Raw genomic sequence first — 20,688 nt, 5'->3', positions numbered from 1 at the left:
GCAGCTCTGCTTTCTCTCTACTGCCTGTTACATCCTTGTCATCTTCTCTCTTTAGTGGACCAACTGTTTCCTTGACTTTTTTCTTGTTATTTATATGTCAAAAGAAACTTTTTTTATATTATCTTTGATTTTTGTTGCAAGTTTTTGTTCATTCTGGGCCTTTGCTTTCCTGACTTCATCTTTGCAGATTCAGGCTGTTTGCTGATATTCTCCTTAGTTATGTGTCCTTCTTTCCATTTTTTGTACTTATCCTTTTTGTCTTTCAGTTTATCATAGAGATCTTTGTGCAGCCATGCTGGTTTCTTCTTGGATTTCTTGTTTTTCTTTTTCAGTGATATTGTGTTGGACTGGGCTTTTATGATCATATTTTTATAGTTTCCCACACTTCTTGAGTTGTTATCCCCTTTAGGATTTTTATCCATGAAATTTTGCTTAGGATCTCTCTGAGTTCATTAAAATCAGCTCTTTTAAAGTTTAAGACACTGGTTGGATTATATTCTATTGCTTGTGTTTGCATTATATTGAATTCCAATATGATGTGATCACTCTTGCCCAAGGTTCAGGCAACTTCAACTCCCTCTTATCACTTCTTCTCTATTAGTAAGAATTAGGTCCAGTATGGCTTTTGCTCTAGTTCCCTCCTCTAGCTTTTGGATGACAAAGCTGTCAGCTAAGTTGATTAGGAATCTATTTGATCTACCACTTGCTGCAGAGTTTGTCTCTCAGATGATATCAGGATAGTTAAAATCTTCCATTACTACTGTGGTACGCTTCCTACATACATTTGTTAATTGATTGGCAAAGAGTTCATTTATTTCTTCTGCTTGGTTGGGTGGCCTTTAGTATACGCTGTAGCAATGTTATTTTCCCCCCTTTTATATTAAGGTTAAGTCTATAGTATGTTGGGAATGGCTTGCCAATTGAATAGCATGTGGTATGTAGCATATATATTTATTTGGTTATCAGAAAGTTATATTTAGTGATGAGGCCAATTATTAAGTTTCCCCGTACATACTCACAAGTTGAATATTTTCCTAGGTACTAATTTTCCTAAACGTTCAAATGCTTATCTGTTTTATCTTCTTTCATACTTTATAGTTTCATGTGGTATTTGTGGCACAGGATAAGCCCACTGCTATCTCTTGAATTCTCACATCAGAAAAATAATTTGTGCTATAAACCTAGAATTGACTGAAAGTCCAAATATATTGATTTGACTTAAATGATCTCTATGTCTTTTGTTATTGTGATGATGGATTTTTAATTAGGAAAAAATGACCTGCGCACATCAAGGCTTAGGAGAAAATCTAGTTGTTATAGTTGCCAAGAAAAGGAGAACCTGGTTTTACAGCCCAGTTTAGCTGGACAAAAATATACCACAGTAAGTAAAATAGCTCAGTTGTGTACAGTACAGTAGAACCATGCTACCTGGTTTGTACCAGTGGATCCTGAATTAAGCACAGATTGTGTAATATTATGTTTCTAAGCTACCTTTCAACCTACCTCCCCTAAAAGAAGCTCACAAAGATTAACAGTAGTACAAGATTTAGTTACCAATAACATTATCATTTTAAAAATGTTCAGCTTGAACAAATCCTCCTCCCTCTGCTAAAGCAAAATCTAGTGTTTTTTCCTCCCAAGTATTAAAAGACATCAGGAATAGAGTTGCTGTTTCCCAAGAGAGTTGCAGTCCCTTAAACAGCTGCTAAAGATAGCCACTATTGCAAAGCAACTCGTTATAAGGAGGGGAGGAATTATAAGAAGCTTGTTAGGTCCTAGTAATAGAGGCAGAAATAGGAACACATATTTATCTAAGCGGATTTCAGATAAAACAGCAACCCCATGAGATCCAAAGTTAAAAATTAAGTTTGTAGTTTAATTTAGTCTTTATTATGGTCACTGACCAAAATTCTGAAGATTAACAAAGTAATTAAACAGTTTCTATTCCAAGTAAAATAAAATATAAACATAAAAGTATAACTAAATTACTCTGGGCATCAAGATGTGTCATATATTACAAACAGCATAACAACATTTTGCTAAATTTAAAGGAAGAGAACAATATTGGTTTGATAGGAGTAGCTGTACATAAAAGAAATTAGTTTGTCTAATTTCATCAAATGAAAGAGGTCTTTATGTCCTCATAGAAAGACATTATAACAGAATATAGGCTATAGTTTAAATGAGTCTCACAAGGATACAATTGTAGTTCATAAAGAGCTTGTTTACTCTATTGGAAGTGTATTAAAATGTGCTGCTGTGGGGTCCTTGATGCTTTCTGAGTTTGGTTGTTTTGTTGCAGATGTTTCATTATTAAACTAAGTAACATCATCAGTGCTTGTGTTAGTGTTAATCTCAACTTATCTGGGTGTTGATTGCTGGTGAGGAGGTGCTTGAGGTCTATTTGTTTCCTAACATTTTCATCTTTGTTGAACTTTTAGAATTTCTGTATGTTGAGTTTGCCTGGATTCCTTAAAGACTTGCAGACAAGTGTTACATTAATGTATTTGATAACCAAAGACTTGCTTGCTTTCAAATCAGAAGTGTGTATATTTGTATTTTTTTAAATTCAGTTGCAAACTGTCTTTCTTTAATAGAGTTAACAATGGTTTGCTTTTGACAGCATGAATTAATCAACAAAACATTGCTGGACATAGAAAATAAGCAGGAGAAATTATTGCTGTTTGAATTAAAATGCCAAAGAGATGCAGGTAGGGATGAATCACAGTTAACTTGTGATAAATTTGTCATGTATGAAAACTGATGATAGATGTTACATTGTAGTAAATCAAAGTTTTACCTTAGCAAAACATCTGCTAGATCTCACATTATAGAGATGTGATGTTAACAATGGGGAACATTGGCAAGGTTTTGGGAGAAAAGTTGTTGGAAACAGTGTGCCATTTGACCAATTCAGCACCCTCTAGGTTTGTCTGTATGGCCGATTATGTTATATGCTATTCGTTGGCTGTGGAGGCTATATTTTTTTCCTATTATTCTTCTGTATTGTTAGAAAGCTTTTCTTCTGAGCTTTCCAAGAACACAGGAAGAAGATTGCTTAACACAGGGGTGTCAAACTACCGGCCTGCAGGCCAGATGCATCATAGCAAAACCGTGCCCACCCCATTGCCAGCAATGGCAAAAAAAGCCATGATACATCGCAACATGTCACGTGACATTGCGAGTTTGACACTCCTGGCTTAACACATGCTGCATGGACATTAAAAGCAGATCAGTTATATTGTTGTTGTTGTTAATTGCGAAGTCGTGTCCGACCCATCGCGACCCCATGGACAACATTCCTCCAGGTCTTCCTGTCCTCTACCATCTTCTGGAGTCCATTTAAATTCACACCTACTGCTTCAGTTATATATCAAGTTATATATTATAGAGCAATTGAATCAAAGATCCATATAAGACAGGTACATACCCCATCTAGTTTCAGAATTTTACTACTGTTCATTAGGAATTCTTCGGACATGAATTCTTCGGACACCCTAAAATGTTGTGCCATCCAAAATAAAAGGAGATACCATCTCAATCCCATGTTCAAAGCACTCTCAAATGAATTCTGTTTTACAAATAGCCACTGTAATAGCTGACAATGACATTAAAATAATAATTCATGCTTCAAATGTCATTTAACAAAAGGTACAACTTTATATTTTCAACCTAACACACGGTTGTCCTTTGTTCCTCTGCGGGTAAAAGAATAGGAAAGCAAATAATGAAATATGCATGATGATGAAAGGCTGGCTTGGAGAAGATATAAAACGCATGGCAATGAGAGGCCAGCTTGGAGAACAGCAAAAGGCAGCAGTATGGGCTTGAGATGACATATATAGCGGCAGTGATAGTGCTGGAGTTGGAGATGAAGTAGAACCTGGAGATTGTGGCAGCTAGCTAAGATTGCTGAAGGCCTCAGGCCTCTACAGTTCTGGTGCTGTCATGGATGAATGTCACTGTGCAGGGTGGCTAAAAGGGCATAGATCGGGGAGGGGAGGGGAAGATAGGCAGGTGGGAGAATTGCAGCATCCCTGTAGTTATAAACATTGCTAAGTTGAGTGGGCAGCTGAGGGTTCCCATACCATGGGAACTTGTACATGATATGTGCTGGGCTTTATATTGCATTTGCAGAAAATGATTTTTAAAAAATCATGTCCATTCTTAAAATTATATAAATTTTGAATAGATCTGTATATCCAAGACTTTTCTGAGATACAGAACTCTTTGAATACTATGCTTGCCAGACAGAAATCTGAAAGAGATGAGCTTGCTAAGAAATATAGGTAAGTGGAAGAAAAATTGAGTTATATTGTACTTATTATAGAAAAATAATTATGAATTATGAAACAAAAAATAAAATCATTCATCTATAATAAATTTTGTATTTATGTAATCCATCCTGTTCCCAGAAAAGGTGTCAGGGAGTTATACTAGATAAGCATCTAGATGATAAGATTTTAACTGCTGTGATAATTACTTAATGACTTGTTTTTTTTAAAAAAAATAAAAACATTTAGAATTGTTTAAAAACTTCATTGCATTTAAAATTATTGTTTACTTCCTTTCCATATATTGATAAATTATTCATGCCACTACATCTTGTATTGTTGATTAACTCAATTAACTTTTTAAAATTTAATTTTAGAGCTTCTGTGGAATCTTTTAAACAGGGAGTGCTGAGAGAAAAGCTAGTAAAACTTGCAGCCCGACAAAAGAATCTTTTGCTCATGGCACGAAAACAGAAAGAATTATGGAAAAAAATACAGAATTTTAAAAATGCAGAAAAAGAGGCTTTACAGTTAGCAAACTACGCCCCAGACACAGTTGATTCTTATGAAAACAGCAATACAAAAAACAGTATTTCTGATGAAACAGTGCCATGCCCTAACATAATTATGGGCCATGAGAGTGTCTGGGAGATGGAAAATAGGTCTTTAAATCAAGACCATCCAAATATATTTCCAGATACATCAGGAGAAAATGGAGAAATTAATAATCAGAAGAAAGAGGGTCCACAGCTTTTGGTATTTGAAAACAATGTGAAGAAATGTAACACTGTAGAAGCAACAAATTCAGAATTCTCTGATGCTGCAGATTCAACAACATTGGCTCCAAACTCTCTTATGTCTTCTACTCAACAATTAAAAGAAATTGATTATATATCGATGACAACGCAAGAAAGCCAGAACCTAGGTGCCATATCAAGATTGCAGATACTTAATAACTCAGCAACTGGAAGTAGTAATAATAATAATATCTATCAGCCATTTACTGACAGTCAAAATATTTGCATGAATATGCCTTTGGCACAACATTCAAATATAAACAATGCTTTCTCAATACAACCTATTGTAGAGTTAGAATCCACATGTGGCTTTGTTACTGATCAGGATAACATGGCCCCAAGTAAAAGAATCTCACTTTATGTTAATTTAGAATCTTCAGGGGCATTTTCTCATGTAATACCACAAAACACAATCAATCAGAATTCTTCCCAATATTCGAAGAATCAAGATTCTGAAAAAGAACTATATTTCAAGAAAAACAGGAAGAAAAAAAGTCAGCTATTAGATCTGCTTGAACTGGGAAAAATTAAGCCAGGAGCTGACGTTTTAGAATTCACACTACAGGTAAATAATTCATTTGTAAAGAAATATAATTTCATATTAATGCACAATTTAAAATCTTAATAATAAATATTGTATTCTACCAAAACTCTACATAATTATAACAATTTCCCTTAATGATTAAGGAAGATATTAGATATTCTCTCTCTACATGCACATTTACAGGGAAAAAAATCAGTAATTACAGAAGATTGAGCCCTGGTAGCGCAATAGTTAGAATGCAGTACTGCAGGCCCTGCCCACAGCCTGGATTTTGATCCTGATGGGGTCAAGGTTGACTCAGTCTTCCATTCTTCTGAGTCTGTAAAATGAGGACCCAGATTGTTGGGGTCAACACGCTTACATTGTAAACCACCCAGAGAATGCTGTAAAGCACTATGGTATGGTATATAAGTTTAAGTGGTATTGCTATTATAAATGAAAAGGTGTATATTAATAAATAATATAGTTTTTTCAAGCCCAGCAAAGAAACTTGATAGAGTCTCTCTGGAAAAACCTTATCAAATTAATTGGTCATGCTATCTTAATTTCTTCAACAGAATTAGGAATTTCAGTTTCTGTTGCTCTTTGTACTGATGCTAAAAATAAGAGTTGAGAGAAGCTATATTCTCTTGATTGGCTTTTGTCTTGATTGTAGTGATAAACATGAGGTTTTTACAATTGGCCTCAGTGGACACTTTTCATTTACCCTATTTTCAGTAATAGGAAATCATTGTCTCTAATATTAAAAAGGAGTAATTTGTATCTATTAGATAATGTGCATTTTCCTAGATCTTGAAAAATGTGGACAAACCTACAACAAGTTTTGATATGATATATAAGACCATTTGAGTAGACCTAAAGGATTAAGCCAAAGCTGATTTTATTTTTTCCAAAAGCCATGCAAATGCTCAACAGAATATATAAGCAGGAGATGAAGATTTACCACTCCCCCAATTTTTAGTTCCTTTAGCTCAGTGGTTCTTAATCTTTCTAATGCCGCGACCCCATAATACAGTTCCCCATGTTGTGGTGACTCCCAACCACTTATACATCACCGAGTGCCAGGGGCGTGGCCAAAGAAGAGGGGGAAAATGATGGACAGCTTTGTTTGGTGACCCCCGTGAAATGGTCGTTTGACCCCAAATGGGGTCCCGACCACAGGTTGAGAACCACTGCTTTAGCTAATATTTGGAGCATACTCTTCTCAGCTTAGAGAGACGACTGAGATTTCAAGATTAATAGTTTGAACATACCTGTCTTCATGAATGTAAGGCTATCTAAAACAGCAGTCATCACCATGTCTTGTGATAATAAATCGCACAGAGCACTTATGCCCTATATAATAAAAAATCATATTTTCTGTGCACAGTCTCAGAAACATGACTTTTATATACCAGTGGGCAGTCTATTGTCTCCAGCCCTCCACAGGAAATTCCTTATCATATTCTGTCCTGACAAATACCAGAGAAATTTTATATAGCTATGATGTCTCCTACTATTATCTACTAAGCAACTAAATAGTTAAGAAGATCCTCGAGATAAAGGTGTACCTGTATTTACATGTTTCATGTGAAATCCTTGAAATTTGGTCTTATGTGTTCTAGTTTGACTTTCAGTGTGTTTGAATAAGATATTCTGGTTTAAATGAACCAAGCAATAGCATTGCTGTTTATGTGGTATGATAAATCTTTCTTACTAGAACTGCTGTGGTAAATAAAACCAGTTGACCAACCTTGATCAAAATCTGCATGTTTTCATAACCTAGTCCTAGGCTGTCCCTAGGATCTAGACTTACATTAAAAATATACAGCAATAATCCCCTGGAAGATACCTGACCAAGTGTTACATTGAAAATTGGAGTTAATTTAGTATTTTTGTTTAATTGTGGGAGTGGTCTTTTCTATGTCCCAAATTGCTGGAATATATACTTATTATAGAAATTAAATGAAAATTCTGAAAATGAAACACATTCTTTATATAGTAGCTAACATTTGTTGTTAGAACAGAAATGATGACTTAGTAGTCTTTTAAAGTACACATTTCTTTGTGTTTAAAAACTGTGATGGCTCCAAGGATTATGTAATTAAAGATGGGCTTAGGAGATAAGATCAAGAGGTTGAAAGGATAATATGAAAAGTTAATTGTGCTTTTACATGAATAGATTATTCTTGTATGACTGTAACTAGAATATTTGGCTATCATTTTACTTTTTCCAGTTCTCCAACGTATGTGCATTAAACTTGTAAAAAAATAAATTCAAGCCTTGATTAGAATGTTGGTGTTCAAGCTAGTTCACTGCTTCCAAGCATAATTCACCATTTTTGGCGCTGCTTGCTTGCCCTTTTCTGTCTCATGTTCTAAAATAGAAAGCATACTACAGCACTTTTGTAATTAAACATTAAGAGCAAAAACTATTCTTAGTAAGAAGTAGAATATGAAGGAAGAAAAATGTAAATAAGAAACAACGGGGCAATAAGGACAAATATTCTAAAGAAGAATAAGGGGGGAAATGTAAATAATAAAAGATTACCGTTATGTAATCGCTGTTAAAAAAGGGGGAGGAGTATATACTGTGTGTTTATGTGTGTTATGTTTTGCTTTGTTTTGTTTTGTTGGTTAAAAATAAAAAAAGAGCACAAACTAAAGCATGGTGTTGTGTTTCGATAACAATGATATGCTATTCTGCTGTGGTAGGTATTGTATTTCAGCAAAATGTTAGAAAGCTCTGAGGCAAAACATAGATGCAATAATGACTCAACATACATTGCCACTAAAAAATTCAGTCCTACTATAGAAGGTTGCAATTCTCTTTTTTTTCTTTTTCTGTTGTTATTTCTGTTCAAAAGCAAGGAACAATACTGAAGCAGTATTGTGACAGTAGAGTACAGCAGTTATTACTTCTAAAGAAACCGTTACAAAATGGCACAATAGAGGAAAATAATTCAAATGTAGTGGAGAAACTATATCCCAAGTTTATTCAAGTTCTATTTTTATGCAAGCTATCAAGAATCATTCCTTATTGTATTTATTTTTATTGTTAAATAAATAAATAAATAAATAAATCTGTCAAATAAATAGATAAATCTGCTATCTATCCAGTAGAATTATCTAGAATTCTACTGGATAGAATTCCAAGAAAGTAAAATATTAGTAATTGTACTAAACTACAGAATTTTTAATACAGATAAGAAAGAGAAGCACTCATGGAACTATGGGTTTTGGATTTGTTTTGCTTACAAGCAACTTCAGATAAATCAGCTGTATAGTAGACCATGTGAAATTGCAAGAGATGTTTTATTTTAATTATTGTATTATATTTATAAACATTTTTAAGATTATTTTTATTAAAAACAAATATTTGTATAGTTCTCCTTAAATTAGTTGATCAAATGAGGACCCAGATTGCTGGGGACAATATACTTGCATTGTAAATCACCCAGAGAATGCTGTAAAGCATTATGTGGTGATACATGAATCTAAGTGCTATTGGCTATTGCTAAATTTAGGCAATTTATAATTCTTTTGTTTGTTTTTGTTCTCATTTTCTTTCAGGGTTCCAAACATAAAGCTAGCCTTCTTGGAAATGGAAAAGTTCAAACTGGGAACAACTCAGTTTATCAAAATCCAGTTCAATGGATTAAGGCAATATTAGGAAATGACATTTGTGTAACCTGGAAATATGTATATAATAAGGTGTGATGATGATGATGATGATGGCGATGATGATGATGATAATGATGAAGATAGTAATAATCTACTGCTAGAGTTATCCATTTCAATAGATTTTTTGATTAGACGTTTTACATTCCAATAAAATGAAAACTTTAATATTACAATGATGTTAAAAATGTATTTTGGTCTGGAATGTCTCGTTTGTGGCTGTTAAAACAGAATTCATAGCAGCCATCAATAAACACATAGAAATAGACCATATTTACACATTGTTAAAAAGAGGGTAGTTGCTTGAGGGAAGGTCAAGACTTGGTTGGTAGATGGAGGATTTGCAGTCCAAAACTGGGTCCTAGATGGCAATAAAGTAGCATAAAATGGCAAAGCATTTGCACTCTTGTAGTCCAGGCATTAAAAGATTGATATATTGAGGTTTCGGAAAAGAGGTGAGCTAATCAGTATGTGAAGAAAACCACTAAAACCTGATAGTATGCCACAAATATAACCTCACCTGCAAAAGCTTCTGCAGAGTCCAAAGATTTTGTCAGAATGGCAAAAAACTAGCATCATCATGTTGTGATGAAAGTTCTATTCCTAGTGCAAATATGTGTAACATCAAGATGCACATATTAAAGAGCAGAATTTGCATTGTGGTGTTTATTTAATCATTTGTTTCTGCTTAACATTGCTGTGAAAATCAATATGCACTCAACAAATGTGGGTAATATTGATCTGAGAAGAGGGCTTTCTAGACAGGCTTCAAAGTAAAGCTTGACAAATGGAAAAAAATTAAACATAACAAAGCTCAAAAGGGAATTTTATATTTTAGTATGTATAAAAAAGCATATTCTGTTATATAAACAACATATTATTCAAATGGAATTTTTCAGATCATTAACTAAAATCAGAAAACAATTGCTGCAGATCTGCTCTCAGCCTCACAAGCCTTGGTCAAATCCTAAATGGAGTTCTATCCTCTCTATAGGGGAATGCCCTTGAAGAGTATCTGGAAGCTTCCCCTGGTACAAAGTGCAGTGGTGCAGGTAGTAATGTATGGTTAAAGATCTGCACATGTGAGCTGCATTGATTGCCGGTTTGTTTCCAGATCCAATTCAAACTGCTGGTTATAACCTTTAAAGCTCTACGTGACATTGGTGTGATATTTGAGGGACTGCCACTCCTCAGCTATACCGCCCCCCCATCCGATCAGGTCTGGCAGGGAGGGACATGTTGTGGGTCCTGTGAGTCAGAGAGTTTGGTAGAGTGGAATCTAGGAGAAAAAGCTTCTCTGCCATGGCCATCGTCCCATATTATTGCCCCACAAGGCAAGGACGGCTCTAACTCTATTGGCCTTTCAAAAAGTTCTTAAAACACGGTGCTACTTTGGGAATCCCATGACGGAACAGAGCCTGCTAGATGGCTGTATGACATTTACTGGAATATACTCTTTGTATGTTTGGCCACCCTTCTATTTTTATTTGTTTTCTTTTAAATTTATTGTTTTAATTATTTTTTGTGTATTTTGACTGTTTTATGATGTATCCCACACAGAGTCACTATCTGATATAGGCAGCTACACAAATGTGATTAAATAAATAAATGCATACACTAACATTTTCTACATTTGATACTGGCTTTTTATTTTCTTATATTTGGCTTGCAGGAAATGTACAAAATATATCTATAAATTTAGAAAAAGTTAATGTTTCTTGATTTACCATAAAAGACCTATAAAACCATCAATGACTAATTGTAATGTGTAAAAGTCTTTAAAAAAATCCCTTGAAACCCACAGAATTGTGAATGAAACATTTCTTTTCATATTTTTAAAATGATCACAGTTTTTTGCAAAGCTTATACAGGTAGTTCTCAGTTTACAACTATTTGTTTAGTGACTATTCAAAGTTACAATAGCACTGAAAAAGTGACTTATGAGCAGTTTTTCACACTTACAACTGAGCCTGTCCTTAGCTGGATGCATCTTAAAGGCAGTTACATGAATGTTGCAAAAGATGCAGCTATTTTTAGGATTCTAAGAGAGACATTTTATCCACACTCCTGCTCATTGTGAAACATTTTTTTCAAGGGCTTTTTTCAGCTCAGATGACTAATATATTGTCTGCTGTTTTCAGGTCACATACTGTGGAAGGCCATTATCAACAATTGTTAATGAAATGCATGTTCCTAAAGAACCAGAAGTATTGTTGCAACAAAAAAATCTGCTTGGTATGTATTGACTGAAGTACTATTTCCAATATGATAAAAAATAAAGTCAATGACTTCATTCTCATCTCTCTCCTGGGGGCAGGAATTTGCAACTGCACAAATAAACTACCCCACATACTTACTAGGTTCTCCACAAAACCCCTAATACAGCCTTTCCAAAAGCATATTCTGCAATATTTGCTAAAACACAGTAATGAATCTCTCTTTTTCTCTTTCTCATTCTTTTTCATGAGTGAACTGGAGTATTTTCCCCTCCAGGTCTTTAATCCCTAATACCTACGGAATATACAAAGCTTGGCCAGTGGGAAGGCTGCCTACATCTGCCCCACAACTGTCCTTGCTAGCAGGATTGTTCATGCGCAAGAGCCTTTGTGACAGCACAGTTGTATTCTTCGGCCATGCCTGAGCTTCTGTCCTTTTTGTTCTCTGCTTCTGCTGACTCACACCACCACATTAGCAACCAAGCAAGGCCACTAAAATCCATATGGCACACCCTTTTACTTGCTTTTCCTGCTCTGGACTGTCATATGGTCACTGACAAAAGATGGAACTGTCTGCATCTATCTCTGATTTATCACGAGGAGTTACTTAGATGTGGATCTCTATTCCCTGCTGTTCTTCAATTGCCTATTTTGATTTTGTATACTCATAGATAGAAAAGTGATCACTATTCATCTGTAGCACTAGCAGGGCAATCTTATATATGTATACTTAAAGTAGGTCCCACTGAATTAATCAGTCTACCTTTAAGCAAGCTCACTGGTTTTAGAAGAGAAAATAACTAGCAATTTTTAGTTAAAAATAATTTAAAAAATTTATAGTAATGTATAAAAGGAATGCAGGTAGTCCTCAACTTATCACCACAATTGCGCACAAAATTTCTGTTGTTAAGTAAAAAAATTGTTAAGTGAGTTTTGCCCCATTTTACAACCTTTCTTGCCACAGTGGTTAAATGAAGCATTACAGTTGTTAAGTTAATCACACAGTTGTTAAGTGAGTCTGGCTTCCCCATTTACTTTGATTGTCAGATAGTCCCAAAAGGTAATCATATGACCTTGGGACACAGAAACAGTAATAAGCATGAACCAATTGCCAAGCATCCAAATTTTGATCACATGAGCATGGGGATGCTTCAAAGGTCATAACTGTGAAAAATGGTTATACGTCACTTTTTCAGTGCCATTATAACTTTGAATGGTCACTAAATGAACTGTTGTAAATTGAGGACTACCTATATACAATTAATGTTGTCCCTGATTGTAGCCAATCATTAAAATCAGATGAAAAAAATAATTGATTTTACTTAGGTAATTTTTCTCTTTATTTCTGCTTGCAAATTCTTGCTTCACTGAAAATATACATAGTATTTATACTTCTCTAATATATGGTATCCTGCTAACAGATGATTTAAACACCAGACTATTTTCAGTCATGTGATATAAACAACAATGTTACTAAGTTAACAACTGCAATGATGAACTTAACAACTGTGGCAAGAAAAGTAGTAAAATGGGGCAAAGCTTAACAACTTTATTGTTTAGCAATAAGGATTACTTGTACTTGTCTTCTGTGCTTCTAGCCGAAAGAAACTCCCTCTGCTTTCTAAATATTACTCTTTCTTTTAGTTTAGACATCTTTTTGCCTACTCCACACAGGAACAAAAGCAAAGTTGTTTGTTATTTTCTGTATGAACAAAGGATTAAAATCAACAGTCAGTTTCATGTTTACTGTAATGTGGCATGTAACCAACATAGGAGATCTGGTCATAGCAAAATAATACTACAAACTAAGACATAGGATCTACCCCGGAATCCCTTTTATATGTGAGGCAAGTCAGCACAGTTGATAGTAATTTGTAACTAAAGGAGAGAAATAAGATGGCCAGGCATTTTTGATGACATGTAGTCAGTCTCCAAACCTTCATATATTTTAGTTATTGTTGTTTGGTCCTGTGTGTTTGTTTTAAGATAAAAAGAGAGAGATGTACTTTCTTGTCCACCAAAGAAGTAAGGAAAGAAAGGAAGGATCACAACATTCCTGCCTTTCTTTGGCACTTCGCAGGCTCCTTAATTTCCTTTGCAGCAAACAAAATCTTAATCCCTTCTGGTGTATTTCACAATGCCTTCAAAAGCTCTCTGGGTTGATTTCTGTAAATAGCTTATAGTCTAAGCTATAAGTAGCTTATGTAGCAAACTTCCTCTAAGTAAAATTGATATTATCAGAACTAGGAAACAAAAAGCTGCAGAAGCACAGTGGCCCAAAGAAATAGCTATAAATGCAGCCAGGAAAGAAAACCATTTTTTAGAACATTAGCTTGTGATGCTTCAGACCCAGGAACATATAGTAATTGACGGACAGCAAGTCAAAATAAACTCATAAGCCCAGACTCTGAGATATTATTCAAAACAAGTTATTTGGACTAACAGTTGGATAACAGTTTGTACTTCAGTTTGTACTTCACGCATATACTTTAATCCAGGAAGAAATTCTACATTGTTCTGGGCAAGATTAGTGCTATTTTAGCCACAAAGCCGTTTCCTTCTAGAATATAGATCAATGTTTTCAAAACTGGCAACTTTAAGATGTATGGACTTTAACTCCCAGAATTTTCTAGCCAGCAAAGTCGAAGTCCAAATTCCGGTCCCAATTGGCATCATAAGTTAACAACTTTCTGTATAGTATTGTAACGCCAGCTAAATCCCATCCTGCATTTGTTCATTTGATGGTTGATGTTTTGGCATACATGTTGTTGCATTTGTCTTTGTGGAATGTTGCCCCATTTTCTATCAAAAGTATTTTGTAGTCTATTCTATATCTGCTGTAATATTTGTGTCATCTGCTTTTTATGGATGACACAAAGTTGGATTCCTTTTTTACTTAAGTCATATCTAAACATATGAAAGAACATTGGCCTAACTCTATAGCATTTCACTTGAAGCCCACTTCCAGTTTGACAAGATGTCAGATTGATAAACTTTTTTTCTGACATTATTATAATGAATATGCCTGATAGTATTATCACTTAGTTTCCATTTAACTAGATGGATAATAAAATATGTTGGGAGATTTCATCTGATGTCCAAAATCCAAAGTAGGTAACAGATTTAATGAGGCAAAATATTTCAAAGAAGCAGCATATTAGAAAGCAGCTGCTTCTTTGAAATATCTTGCCTCAGTCGAGATGGATGGATGGATGGATGGATAGATGGATAGCACACAGACAGACAGACAGACAGACAGACAGACGGTTTGAAACATTCTGCTTTAATGTTTTACCACTACTAAGAAGAAAGACTTGGAGATTCCTTGGACCTAGGAGAGGAAGAGCAAGGGTTGGTGATAATGGTCATTGTTGGGGGAAGTAGGCAGTAACTCTGCATGCTTTTTGATATTATCATAATGAACCTTACACATTAGATATTGGATAGTTCATTGTGCATATTAACACAGTAATTGAGCTGAGTAAACTAAGTTTACTAAACTGCAGGACCTTGTCCAGGCAATCTCCAAGAATGAAAGATCATTGAATGAAAGAAAAAGGAAAGAAAAAAAGAAAGCTCAGGCTAGTTAATGTGGGTAAACATACTGTATTATATAAATGTCGTAATTTAATGATCTGCTGAAAGGAACCACAAATGCAAAATGAGATTTGAATTAAAATGTGTATATTTGTTAATTAAGCATTTTGGGTTAACATCAGTGGTGGGATTCAGCCGGTTTGCACTACTTCAGCAGAACTGGTAGCTAATTTCTTGTTACCCAGGCCCAGAATGGACTTCTGAAAGTGGCATACACACAGAGAACCGGTTGTTCGCATATTTGAATCCCACCACTGGTTAACATTTTATTACTAAATAATATATATTATAGAACTATTCAATATTTATTAAGAAATTAAATGAAACTTCATAAAACGTTTGCATGCATTTCAAGAAAATGACCATATCCCAATACATACAGTATAACTTAATCCCTTCATTTTGAGTATGGTGGAGTTTGTTAGCCTAATAAGGATAAATGAACATGATTAATAGACCTGTGGTTGAAACTTATAGAATCTATAAAGACTATATAACTAACTCTATAGAGACTATAGATCTGACTGCAAATTTGTCTTGTCTTGCTCACTGCAGGAAAGAGATTTCTTATGGACATTTTAGATTTAAGGCTTGATAGATTAATTTAGTTGGTGTTTCATGTTTTCAATAGACTCTTCCTATCAGGCTAATTCCTCAAAAACACCCTGCTTTCTACAGTTCAACAAAATAATGTTAATAACAGATGAAGAATTTCTGCCATGGCATGTAGGAGAAGAATACTGGGACTCCTATGTCAAATATGAAAATTTTGGATTTTAAACATTTTCTTTTCCATGGTGAGTGACATTTTGTGCATTAGGTTTTTAAAACATTGTTTTATTAATAAGTTATAAAAATTATGTAATAACTCTCTTCTAAAATCTAAAAAAGTGAAATTTTGTGACTATGGTCTGTGGGAGACAGGAGCTTCAACAATAATGTCAATAAATATGTTGAAGATGAAATTTTACTTTTTCATTTTTGAAGGAACTAATAATTTATAAGAAAATAGATACATTAACCCTAATAGAAGTAGATATATCTATTTTCTTTTTACATATCTGTCAGTAAATGTAAATTATGGTAAGACTTTAAAGCACAGATTAACGTGGGAGTGTTCTTCATAGGAGCTCTATCAAGAAAATACGATTTTAATTCAATATAATATATGGGTCAGTTTTCACATGACATTTTAAAAGAAATTAACAAAATGACTATTCAAAAAGAGGAGGTGTATTTTTACATGTTATATATATATATATATATATATATATATATATATATATATATATATATATATATATATATACACACACACACACACACACACACACTCAATTTTCTCTGTGTACCCATGCATATTAACTAATAAGAATGATTACCTTTAATTAATAAAGATTCTTGTGGGATTTTTTTAAACCTTAAACTTAATTTTAAACTTTAAACTTAATTTTATCATAGAAACCAATTAGTAACAGAATAAAACTGTTTCACTTTATTGTCAGATATGAGAAAGTAAAGATTCATATCTGCAGTAATTAGCTATTGCTTAAGGGGGAAAAATTGGCTGCATTGTTTTATAATGGAGATTCTTATATATTGGCAGTGATGCTTGCTGTAATTTTTAGCACTGTAATTTGAGACTCAATTACCTGAATATTGTGCACATTTTTGAAACTCAAAAGTATTTATTTTTGAAGCTATTTATCTTCACACCAAGATAGTCCTGGACATACTTGCTTGCTATTTAATGCACTCATCATTAAGGACAATAGAATTAATATTTAAGAAGAGAAAACCCTGTGGGAAGAATTATAATCTATTTACTCCTGATAATTAAATCTTATTGTTATTTTTTATTCATTAATTAAATTTATATGTCACCCATCTCACTATGAAGCAAGACTTTATTGAGATAAAATTGAATGCATTTTCCAATAGCTGTTTTTAAGTCCAGAAAGAGGGATGCTTAATTATCAGTGTTTTGTTCAAAATCACTTATGAACATTTAGCAAGCAAAACACATTTTTTCCCAGACAGATTAACCTTGTTGAACTAAGTATACTATTAGCTATATAACATATCGGCAGTATTATGCTATGTATCAGCCACTGAAAGGACTGCACATATCTTACAATTGCTTTTATTTCCTAGAATATCTGTAGTTTTTCAAGTGTCTGTTCCTTGGATTAAACAAAATATTAAAACTGGTAAATGAAGATATGCATGAACTTCGGCTTGTAAAGAGGTCAAGGAAATGATGCAGAATATTTCATCGTAGTCTTTCAACAGTTAGCTATTATGGATGCTAAAATAGCAGTACTGAAATGATTGATTATTGGCTTAGGCAACAGGATAACTTCAGATATTACAGAGGTTAAAAAAAATCTGTAGGAAGGAGTGAAGTTGTTTTGTGCTAAAATTGTTGGAAGTAACTAATTCAAATGCCAAAATTGTCATGAAATGAAAGAAAATTACATTTGGATGAGGAGTAAGGTATTTAAACAGGGCTTACTGCGTCCCATTTTCAACCCTGTTGTGTTATAATTATGTTTTTCTTTTGTGACAAGAAACAGAATGAAAAGATTCATTGACAGTTCAGCATTAGTTCATATTCAAGTTTTATATGTACAAAGTTTTAAATGTACGGAGGATTTATTTTACTATTCACTTGAGTAATGTTTATACTGTTTTGTTGTAAAAGTCAAAACACTTAATAAATCAACAATATTTCAGCAATCAGGCTTTGCAGTAACATTTTGGATTATATTCGTAAGTCTCTATTTCATCTGCATTTGGACTTACTAAAGTATAAACACTAATTTTATTATCTTTTCTTGAAGAAAAAAATCTATAAAACTTTGTACAAAATGTAACAGTACAAAACTGCCTAGCATACTGACTGCTGTTTTTCTTAGGGATGAAATTCAAGGGAAAAGTCCAAAATACATTGGCTTTTTGCTATAATTCTAGAAATAGCAGTAGAGAGACAACATAATGAACCAGGATGAACAGCAATAGTAACTCATGCACAGATCCCCACTCGGTTGCAATTTTATTTATTGATTGATTGATTCATTGATTGATTTCTATAGCCCCCTCATCTCAGGAAATGACTCTGGGTGGCTCAGAATTCAGATTGGATCAGAAGATTCCTCTGACATGTTTAATTTTTTCTTTTGGTTTTTGTATTGTGTGAATCATCTTGTAATCTACCCAAAGTCCATTAAATTTGAACAAGATATAAATATTGGAAATAAATAAAATAAATAGGTTATTCATTTACTTTGAGAAAAGTGCAATGAATTGAATGGCATTTTCTCTCAAGTAAGTACACTTTTATTTTGTAGATATGATGGATCTCAATGGAGAATTATGGTGTCTTTTGCAATCCTACTCTATTAGATCTATTAGATCTGTGCCCATACAAATATCACTATTTAGTAACAGTTATAGATAGTATACAATGCTTTGCTGCAGAAAAAATAATGTATACTTCGTTTTTTAAAATCATTCAGTTTAAAGAAAAAATTATTGCCATATTTATATTTAGGAAGCCATATGTTAAATAAATAAACTTCTTTAGGAAAATGTGGAGTGTAGTTAAGCTTTGAGCAGATTTATTCCAATACTCAAGCCATACATGCATGAGAGTAATACTTACTTTAATAATGAAGATATATTTCCCAGTAAAATCTGGGTTAACTGAATAACATGGGTTTGACATTCTGGAAAAATAATTTAAGATGTGTTAGGCAGGTGCTGTGTTCTGAAGCCCTTTTTTAGGACTGAACCTGAAGAGTTCCACAGCCTTATTAATGGCATATCTTTTTCACTGTAAATCACTTAATGACACATTTAAAATAAAAGCTGATTTTTAAAATGAATTTCTGATATAACTCTGGTCCTTCTTTTCAAAACTTCCTATGGAATACGTTCATTTGAGGCTTTGGGATATAATAAAAATATTAATTTCAGTACTTGGTAAAATCATTTAGCATTTTTACATGTGCTGTTAATTTATTCTGGAACAAATTATATGACTATGGCACATATTCTAAGTCAGTTAAATTTAAAAACAATGAAGACCATTGTAAAGCATAACATATTCTACTCACTCGTTTTTTTAAATTGTATTTACAGATACTAAATAGAAAGCAAATCTAATGTTAGTATGTTTGTAAAAATGTCTAATAATAACAAAAAAATATCAGGATTGGTGACATTTTTATTAATTTTTAACATATCTGAATAACCCAATATGGGACAGAAAACAAAATTGTTTTTGTCCCATTGTTACTTGCGAAGTCGTGTCTGACCCATCGCGACCCCATGGACAACGTTCCTCCAGGTCTTCCTGTCCTCTACCATCTTCTGGAGTCCATTCAAATTCACACCTACTGCTTCAGTGACTCCATCCAGCCATCTCATTCTCTGTCGTCCCATTCTTCTATTGCCCTCAATCTTTCCCAGCATTAGGCCCTTCTCCAGTGAGTCCTTCCTTCTCATTAGGTGGCCAAAGTATTTGAGTTTCAACTTCAGGATCTGGCCTTCTAAAGAGCAGTCAGGGTTGATCTCTTCTAGGACTGACCGTTTTGAACGCCTTGCAGTCCAAGGGACTCGCAGGAGTCTTCTCCAGCACCATAGTTCAAAGGCCTCAATTCTATGGCGCTCAGCCTTTCTTATGGTCCAACTTTCACAGCCATACATTGCAACTGGGAAAACCATGGCCTGGACTATACGCACTTTTGTTGGCAGGGTGGTGTCTCTGCTTTTTAGTATGCTGTCTAGATTTGTCATAGCTTTCCTCCCCAGGAGCAAGCGTCTTTTAATTTCTTGGCTGCAGTCCCCATCTGAGGTGATCTTTGAGCCCAGAAAAATAAAATCTGTCACTACCTACATTTCTTCCCCATCTATTTGCCAGGAATTGAGAGGGCCGGATGCCATGATTTTGGTTTTCTTAATGTTGAGTTTCAAGCCAACTTTTGCACTCTCCTTCTTCACCCGCATCAAGAGGCTCTTTAGTTCATCTTCACTTTCTGCCATTAGAGTGGTATCATCTGCATATCTTAGATTGTTGATATTTCTCCCGGCAATCTTCATTCCAACTTTTGATTCATCTAGCCCTGCCTTTCTCATGATGTGCTCTGCATATAAGTTAAATAGGCAGGGCGACAGTATACAGCCTTGCCGGACTCCTTTTCCAATTTTGAACCAATCAGTGGTTCCGTGTTCGGTTTTCACTGTTGCTTCTTGACCCGCAGATAGGTTTCTCAAGAGACAAATGAGATGGTCTGGTACTCCCATCTCTTTAAGAACTTGCCACAATTTGTTGTGATCCACACAATCAAAGGCTTTTGCATAGTCAATGAAGCAGAAGTAGATGTTTTTCTGGAACTCCCTAGCTTTCTCCATGATCCAGCATATGTTGGCAATTTGATCTTTAGTTCCTCTGCCTCTTCGAAATCCTGCCTGTACTTCTGGTAGTTCTCGATCCACATACTGCTGGAGTCTAGCTTGTAGAATTTTAAGCATAACTTTACTAGCATGTGAAATGAGTGCAATGGTGCGATAGTTTGAACATTCTTTGGCATTGCCTT

General features: G+C 34.2%; 1 protein-coding gene across 1 annotated transcript in view; it reads left to right on the top strand.

Annotated features, from left to right (window-relative positions):
* Positions 1-18,054, top strand: part of LOC120317402 (ankyrin repeat domain-containing protein 31-like) — a 45,153-nt gene extending 27,099 nt beyond the window's left edge. The window contains exons 7-14 of the mRNA XM_039363995.1: positions 1,269-1,381; positions 2,624-2,711; positions 4,193-4,289; positions 4,652-5,636; positions 9,168-9,308; positions 11,417-11,510; positions 15,720-15,885; positions 17,243-18,054. Coding sequence (XP_039219929.1) covers positions 1,269-1,381; positions 2,624-2,711; positions 4,193-4,289; positions 4,652-5,636; positions 9,168-9,308; positions 11,417-11,510; positions 15,720-15,868 — 1,667 coding nt within the window. The 3' untranslated portion in view covers positions 15,869-15,885; positions 17,243-18,054. The remainder of the gene's footprint in view (positions 1-1,268; positions 1,382-2,623; positions 2,712-4,192; positions 4,290-4,651; positions 5,637-9,167; positions 9,309-11,416; positions 11,511-15,719; positions 15,886-17,242) is intronic.
* The last annotated feature ends 2,634 nt before the right edge of the window (positions 18,055-20,688 follow it).

Source organism: Crotalus tigris, unplaced genomic scaffold, assembly GCF_016545835.1.
Source record: "Crotalus tigris isolate CLP2741 ecotype Arizona unplaced genomic scaffold, ASM1654583v1 scf7180000019642.961951, whole genome shotgun sequence".
Classification (NCBI taxonomy): Eukaryota; Metazoa; Chordata; class Lepidosauria; order Squamata; family Viperidae; genus Crotalus; species Crotalus tigris.
Note: the sequence above shows the minus strand (reverse complement) of the source record. Positions and strands in the feature narration are given on the sequence as shown.